Source organism: Cariama cristata, unplaced genomic scaffold (assembly GCF_000690535.1).
Source record: "Cariama cristata isolate BGI_N322 unplaced genomic scaffold, ASM69053v1 scaffold11082, whole genome shotgun sequence".
Lineage (NCBI taxonomy): Eukaryota > Metazoa > Chordata > Aves > Cariamiformes > Cariamidae > Cariama > Cariama cristata.
In genome coordinates, this window is record NW_009602123.1 from 2,420 (window position 1) to 10,542 (window position 8,123).

The window sequence follows — 8,123 nt, forward strand, 5'->3', positions numbered from 1 at the left end:
GGCTGGAAACAACCACCCTAAAGCGATTCCGCATTTGCAAAAAAATACTTGGGGGTGGGCAATTTTTTTCCTTGCTTTTCCTGAAAACTGATGTTTTGCTCTCTCCTGTCATTACTAAAGATCGTTTGCTAACTTCTGTATACAGACTGGTATGCAGGGTCTCGCCCGTAGCCTGTGATCACAAGCCTGATTACAGAGCATATGCTCGGTCAGTGTTTTCTAAAGAGCCTCTGCAATCAGCGTGTTTGTTTTACCAGTTTTGTATGCGAGGAAGCAGCACAAAAATCTGTGTCAGCCTCTTCCTGACAGAGGTTGTGGGAGGAAGGAAGGGTTGACAGGCAGATGGAATATTTGTCAGATGGAGAGAAGGTAATCGGTGGGGAAAACATGCCGCTGGAGGAGGTTACCTGACCGTAGCTTCGCTGAAATCCTCTGTGGCTTGGAGAATTGAGGAATGGCTGCTTTTAGGAAGGCCAGGGGCTCCTTGTGCCCTGAGGCGGTGGCAGTCGCAGTTCCTAACTGCTGATGGTGCTTAATCTGAATTAAACCTCTGGAGTAGGTGTCTGCATGACTGGGGGTATTGGTGGATACTGGTTTTGGTGGATTCTCGGTTTGGTAGCCAGGTCAAGGACTAGTTGTGGGCACTATACTGTGTGTTCATCTGTGTGTCAGAGCTGGTGAGGTCTGGTGGTGATGCTGACACAGATGCCAGCGCAGTCCTTGCTCCACAGCTAGAAAGCTGCTGGCCTGTTGATCTGAACCCTTTCGTGGACATTTGATTTCCTTTACAAAATAAACAATGGGGATTTTATTCTTGTCCTTAAACTGAAGGAGAGGATACTGGCAGGAGGAGGTTCTTCATGGCTGTTTCATTCTTTGCAGAAAATGCTCTGAAGGCGAACTGGACAGCGCCTGCCAGAGCTAAATCTGTCCGAAAAAATCTTCCTTCACCCAAAGGCCTGTTTGTCGTCAAGAGGGACCCTCTGCAACGGCCAAACTCTGCAAGTGATGGGCTCGGAGAACAGCGCTTTAAAGAGCTACGCACTGGAAGACCCACCGTTCACACTGCCAACTGGACACACAATTTATCCGGCTGTGCTACAAGATGGCAAACTTGCTTCGGTTTTCGTGTACAAGCGAGAGAATGAAGATAAGGTTAATAAAACTGCCAAGGTACTGCAGAGAGCCTGCCTGGGGCAGACTTGTCAGAGCTGTCCTTCCTTTTTCTTGGAGGGATGGGAATCAGTTAATGAGGGTCAAACCCTTGGGGAGAAAGGGCAGGAGAAAAGGTTGAAGTTGACCCTGGCTGCCAGCAGCCGCCATGCAGGGGGAAAAAGGGGTCGGCAGCTGCGAAGCTCATCGTGCGCTGCATGATGCGAGCAGTGGTGGGAAGCAATGTTCGGATAGCGATACCTGCGTTACTTTGCAGAGTACAGGTTTCTCCCTGCAGGTGTAAGTCAGAGAGTTGTCTTGGGTGGATCCTACCCAAAATACTACGTTTATTCTGTGTAAGCCTTTTTATCTAGATGTATTATAGAAAGTTCTGCAATGAGTGAGTGAATGTGCTGAGTGCTTGGTGAGGAGCAGGGATGGGCTGTCTTAAATTCGGGCAGAAAAGGTGGCGAGAAGTACGAGGCTAAGCTCTGCAGCCAAAAGAGATGCCTTGGATGAGATTTAACAGATGTCTTTGTTTCTGGAAGCACCTGAAAACCTTGCGCCACCCTTGCCTTCTGCGCTTCCTCTCCTGTACTGTGGAAGCAAATGGGATCCACCTGGTTACAGAACGTGTGAAGCCTTTGGAGATGGTCTTGGAGACGCTGTCTTCTGCCGAAATCTGCGCAGGGATCTACGACGTGTTGCTGGCGCTCATCTTCCTCCATGACAGGGTAGGTACCACCGGCGGCGGTTCATCAGGCTTTGGTGGGAGCCAGATGAAATGTGACGGGAGAGCGTTGTACCTGGGCTTGCCTGCATGACTGTCTCGTTCCTGATTCCTCACAGACTGACGGACACACCTCCCACAGCCCTTTTAGGCTGAAACTGCTAAAATCATCGGCTGCTTTGTAGGAGGAAGGGTAATTGAAAATGCTGTGGGTTTTGGAAGTAAGGGAGCAGTTCTCAATTCATGAATTGACATCTGCTTGCAGTGCTTCTTACTTTAGGGAAATGGCATTGCTTGGCCTTGGCATTTATTTACAGCTGTTGCCACGTGTCAGAGATCAGTGTCACCACTCCCCTGTTCTGGCACTGTGTGTTTGTCCAGGCCTGCAGTCAAATCCCAGCTCAGACTGTAGCTTTTGGGCTCTGTGTTCATAGTTGGAGGTCTTCTCTGGGTTTACATGGCAAGGGCTGTGACAGTTAGAGCTTTGTCTGCTCTAAACCCCCAGCCCTTCTGCCTGATACCTGCGAGTCACTTACAAAATCCCGAAGGACCTTTACAATTGTGTGGGTTTTGGCAGCTTGTCCTCAGCTCCTCGCAGCACCTCATTAGTGCTGATTAAGATTTTACATCTTCTTCTATCCCCAGATCTGTTAATTTTTTTATTTATTTTTTTTTTTACATTTCAGGGAAACCTAACGCATAACAATGTCTGTTTATCATCTGTGTTTGTAAGTGAGGATGGGCACTGGAAGCTAGGAGGAATGGAAACAGTCTGTAACTTCAGCGAAGCCACCCCCGAGGTAAGGCCAAGCAAAGCGCACCCTCTGATGCCCAGGAGAGGCCTCCTGGCCTGCTGGAGCTGGCCGTCTCTGGATGTGAAGGCCCAAGTCCTTCCAGTTACCTGAATTTGCTGTTAAGTGTGTTGGCGCACCTCCAGCTCTGACCTGAATCTTTGCTCTAAGGACACCGTAACTATAAACTACAATGTCTACGCAAACAAAATCTAATTCCCCATTAGCCAAAAAGCAGCTATTTTTCTAAGGGAGACTGCTGGCTGGAGGGTAGGGTAAGACTGGGGAGAGTAAGAAATCTTTGCTTCTCTGGACTGATTTAAAAACAAACTGAAAAAAAAGAAAGCTTTAGTGTGAAGCAGGAAGATCCAGGTTGAAGTGAATCAATAAGAAAAATAATTTAAATGACTCCTTAGCTTTTGCTGCTGGCATCTTCATTGCTTGTTACTGGTCTTAGCAGAAAAATTGCTGGTTTGATTTGTGCTGCATGCTGTGCAGAGTCATTGCTGCAGCCTGGCACTGTGTCGTAAATGTATATTGCCTTTTCTCCCAGAGGATCCACAAATCCTTCACGAACTGTACTGAGTGTCCCTGGCGTGTATCACCTTTCAGAAGGGATCAGGCAGGCACTCAACTGGTGTGCGTGGTGGTGCACAACAATGCAAAGAGCACGGCAGTAAAATCTGACTGCTAAAGCTCGTGAAATCCTTTCCGCGTCCAGATGGGTCATGCGGGACGATAGGACCGAGCGCTAAAGGGATGAGTTGGCCGTGATGCCCTGAAGTTGCTTTGCACCTGGTCCCTGTGTGCTTCCCGTCCGGGCAGAGCAAAGCGCGGCCCGCGCCGAGTGCCAGCTGAAGGGGCAGGGGCAGACCTCCTGCCACACGCTCAGCCCTGGCCCGCGGGGAGAGCCTACTCCTCCTGCTTGGCACAGGTAAGCGATCGAGGCAGCTCATGTCTCCCCTCTTCTCCTTCCAGTTCCTCTGCCACGTCAAGTCGGTGCGAGACCAGTCGTGCATCCCTTGCGAGGAGATGGTGAGTAACACCACTTGCTGAAGGAACTTCTTGCTGGTAACACATAAAAATGCAATGTTCTGGAAATAGCTTTCATTCACATGTTTTATTTCCTTATGTTCAAATGGGAGGAAGTGGCTATTGGATAATATCTGAGGTTCACTCTCTTCTTCCCCCCAACCCCCCCCCTTCCATCCCATCCCTGGTTTGGAAATGGTGTTGGGCACAGGGAAGTGAAATTCTGAACGAGGAGTGATGGGACAGCAGGTTCTCCTAACATTCTTCAAATGCTTTGTGTTGCAGCTTTAATGCTTCTAAATCACCAAAGCTTTGCAAAAATGACAGAGTAGTTGCTGAGATTGCCCCAGTCGCTGTGCTCACACGGTTGTGTAGCTGTCGTAACAGCCTTTTCTTCACTTGTGAGTCCCCTCCTACCCATTCAGCATCCTGTGAGTTGCTTATGCTGCAGGAGCGCTCTTTCTCTCTCTAATTATCACCTGTTCCCATAGAAATGCGGAAAGCTGTTGACCTGCAATTGCTGCATGCATTGGTCAGGGAATTGTTTCATTGTGATGTGATTGCTCCTTTGGGTTATAAATTCCCCGGTGGAGGTTTTTTTTAGCCTAATATTCTACTTGTAGGGTACTTAGTGGAGCTTTGGTGCTATAAAAAGAATTGGAGAGTGTATATGGTGGGGGGCGGAATAGAGACTCGTGGAAACTACCAAGTATTTCATAAACTCCTGCTTTGCTGATCTTTTTGGTTTTATTTTCAGTCGGCAGATTTCAAAATTCTGCCCAGCAGCTATGGGCACGCGAGGGATGCCTATGCGTTTGGAACGATGGTTGAAAATCTCCTGTCAGTCCTAAATGATCAGGGTGAGGAATGACACGTGTTCATTTTGCTATCAACAGGCCTCTGCAGCTTATTCCTTGCGTGTGTTGAGCCATTTGCCTTTTGTTGCGGCTGGCAGATGTGCTACAGGTTCAGTGGCTGTTGTTCTTTGTGTTTGCCAAGATAAAATGCAGACTTCGGCTTTGCCTGTATTCCCCTTTTCCTGCATTTGAACGCGGTCAGATGTGGCTGGAGGTCACCAGCGCGTGTAACACGAGCACTTCCAAATCTGCTTTGCAGCAGTCAGAGGTTCGCTGGGTCCTGCCCCACCAGCCGCTTTGTCAAGGGTTATGGATGCGGGCGTTTGGACGTTGTGTGCCACAGCTGGGCAGGGGCTGCTGCCTTCTAGCAGAGAGGGAGCAGGAAGCTTCTTGGGAGGACAGTGGCGCTCCTTGGCGCCCCAATAGCTGAGCACCTTAGGAAGAGAAATGGAAATGCTGTTTTCCCTTCCTTTAGGGACAGATATGAGCAATTTTGCTATGAAATAGAGCTAAAAGTAAGTTTTTGGGAGGGTGGAGGAGTCCTGAGCATAGCTTGTTCAGGGTTGAGAGAGAAATCTAACTGTAGGTGCTCTGGATTTCAGTTTCAGCAGATATTCTCTCCAGCTTTCAGCAAACCTTGCGCTGTACACTGCTGAATCCAGATCCAAAGTGTCGTCCACCACTGTCCAGATTATTGTCTCACGAGTTCTTCAGGTAAGGAAGGGAATATCGTGCCTCTCTTGGTATGTCTTGATACTGCTTATTTCTGCGTTGCAAACGTGTTCATTTTGTGAAGGTGCGTTACTTAGCAGATAGGAAGTGCAGACTTAATCCCTACTTCTTACAGGGATCTTTGACAAAGAGACTCCTTAAATTAAGGAAGCGTTATCGGCCTTCTAGATGAGGTGCTGAGCTAGCAGTGGTGACAGAAGCACGTCCCTTAGTCACATGCAGTCAGTTAGATCTCCCCGAGCTAATGGGAGGTGGTGGGAAATGCTGTAGGAAGTAAAACCAATAGTGATACCACTGGAGCGAAGCAGGCTCTGAGATAATCCACACAGAGCTGTGTCTGCTGTCATCCGAGCGCTCTGGGCAGCGGCACTAGTGTTGGGTGGCACTTTGTTCTCCTCATTGCCCATTGGTAAGGTGGTCAGAGGTGGCTGGTGCCACACTGCCCAGGTTTCCCTGGGAACTGCCAACTTCAAAGTGCAGCACTGTGCTGGCACAGCTTTCAGGTAACTGGTCACACCTCCGTGCTGCTGTTCTTGGCCCACCAGCACCTGACTTGTATCCCTCTGTCTAGTTCTGTCTGCTAAATGAAAGACGGGGATTTGCAACCTCTTGGTTGTGGGTGGTTTAAGCCTTGGTAAGGATCACACTTGACAGCCTATGTTTTTGTGCTTAGGAATGATTTTCTGGAAGTTGTGAATTTTCTGAAGACCTTAACACTAAAGTCTGAGGAGGAAAAAACGGAATTTTTCAAGTAAGTGAAGGAACTATAATCTGGAAGCTTCTTATTTCAGAAATACTTCTGCTGAGTCGGATTTTGGGGGGACCTAGGAAGGCTTGTGGCCAGGGAGGTAGTTCCTCAGGTGGCAGATTTTGATTGCTTTGGCAGAACATTGTTTGCTCTGTAATATTTTGGGTACTCCAGCCAAAGTAATGATCGTGTCAGAGAGGAACCTCTTCGCTCCCTCCTTTCCCAACTTCTTGTGAACGGTTTGAGGGAGGAGCGGTACCTGCTGGGCTCTGCATCATTCTGATTCTCGCCAGCCTCCAGAGTGACACTGTGCACAGCTGTACAGACAGCAGTTTTTTTACCTGCTACAGACCAATTGCTGTCGCTGGAGAATCAGTCAGAAGCTGGGCTGCAGTCACTTCGGGGGTGCTTTTCTGAATCCTGTCTGCTTCCTAGCTGCTAGGTTGAATTCCTGCAGGGCCAAGAACACAAACTTTCCTAGAGATACAAAAAGGAAAGACATTTTCCATTGTCCTTGTTCTAATTGAGTTAATGCACTTTGTGGAGCATCATGCTGATGTTATTAGCAGAAGTTAAATGAGTCAGAAGTTGAATTTCTTCCACCTGCTTTAGCAGCACTGTCCCGTCTCCCACTGCACCGCAGCTACGCAGGAATCATTTGAAAAGCCCATTCATGTGCTGTAGTGTTGCAGTAGAAGAGGGAGTGTGGCCTAACAGCTCGTCACTGATGCTGTCCCAGGGTCCTGTTGCTTTACCCAAAGGCTCTCTGCTTGCCCAGTTTCAAAATGCTCTAAAATACTGGAGAGCTGCTTTTAATGTGCTGGAAAAAAAAAATCTTTCCCTTCCCTCATTCTTAGAAGTAGCTTTATTTTAGATGCGACTTTGCAAAAGAGGGAAATGTAGCACCAGGCACCTCTTGAGGCTGAAATGTTCCATTTCGGCAGATCTTCTAAACTGCTAACTAGAGAGTTTTCCTTAAGACGTGTTGGGTGAATGAACGTTGTGGTGCCAGCCCTGTCTGTGTAAAGCCGTTGTCTGTAATGGATGTCCGGGCTGCAGGAGTGCAGATCTGCAGGAAATCCTACTGTCCTGGTCCCCAAGAAGTTTTCTGTAAGGGAAGCTTCTGTGTAGTCATGGCATTATCTGCACCTGAAAAGGGGAGAAGCTGAATTTTTCCTTCTTTTTCAATACAGAAGAGCCTGGATGTTCTTACAGAGCCATTTTCCTGCCTGTTTTGTACTTCTCTGGTCACTATCAGCTGTATCACTAGTTTGATTTCACTGGTTTGAGACTAAGTGGAGGAAATAAGAGGAGGAAGGGGATCTCAGCAGGAGCAGTCAGGGTGGTTCCCACTATCTCTGTAGCAGCAGTGGTTACTGAGGGAGGGAATGAATATTTTGCTTAAAGATACGGCAGTGTTGCCCCTGTATCAGGCAGAGGAGCTTTCACAGCACATGCACTATTGCTCTTGGTCTCCTCCAAGCTTAGAGAAATGCAGTAACTGTTACTGATATTTTAAAAATTAAAATCAGTTGCACAAAATCAAACTCCGTGACTTAAATAAACCCAGCCCATATTCTGTTGGCCACCTCTAAAATGTATTAAATGGAAGTGGTTTCAAAATGGGATTTCCTTCTTGGAAGGGAAACTTCCCTGGTGTGGTGGGTAGAACAGCCTTGTCGCAAGCAGTAGGAAGATTCTTGTGACGCACCAGGTTGTGGGGCGAGAGGACGACTCCCCTCTGCAGTTCTAACGCCGTAGCACTTCATGGGAGATACCAGCTCTGAGGCAGTTTGATGCCACAGCAGTGGGCAGCTCCTCAGCGGGGGAAGCCTTCGTGTGCCAGCTGCAGGTGTGGCAGTGCTTCTGGATGTGCTGGTGACAGCCTGCGATCCGGGCATGGGGTTTTACAGGATGTGTCTCTGGCTCCTGTTTTGTGTTACCTCTGGCTGAAAGCCTCGGGCAGGAGCAGAGCCTTCTCCTTCTAGGTTAGAGCGCACGCAGAGTGAGAGGCTGCGTCTCTAGGAGATGAGGCAGACACAAAAAGAGGGGAAAGCAGTATTAAGGGAAAGCGTCGTAAA

The 8,123-nt window shown here is 48.4% G+C and overlaps 1 protein-coding gene across 2 annotated transcripts in view; it reads left to right on the top strand.

The window, feature by feature from the left end:
• Nucleotides 1-970: 970 nt before the first annotated feature.
• The window catches only part of SCYL3 (SCY1-like 3 (S. cerevisiae)), a 14,125-nt gene continuing 6,972 nt past the window's right edge, over nt 971-8,123 (top strand). For both annotated transcript variants that reach the window (XM_009694603.1, XM_009694602.1), the window contains exons 1-7: nt 971-1,173; nt 1,701-1,886; nt 2,569-2,682; nt 3,652-3,708; nt 4,463-4,565; nt 5,165-5,276; nt 5,968-6,046. In XM_009694603.1, coding sequence (XP_009692905.1) covers nt 1,009-1,173; nt 1,701-1,886; nt 2,569-2,682; nt 3,652-3,708; nt 4,463-4,565; nt 5,165-5,276; nt 5,968-6,046 — 816 coding nt within the window. In that variant the 5' untranslated portion in view covers nt 971-1,008. The remainder of the gene's footprint in view (nt 1,174-1,700; nt 1,887-2,568; nt 2,683-3,651; nt 3,709-4,462; nt 4,566-5,164; nt 5,277-5,967; nt 6,047-8,123) is intronic.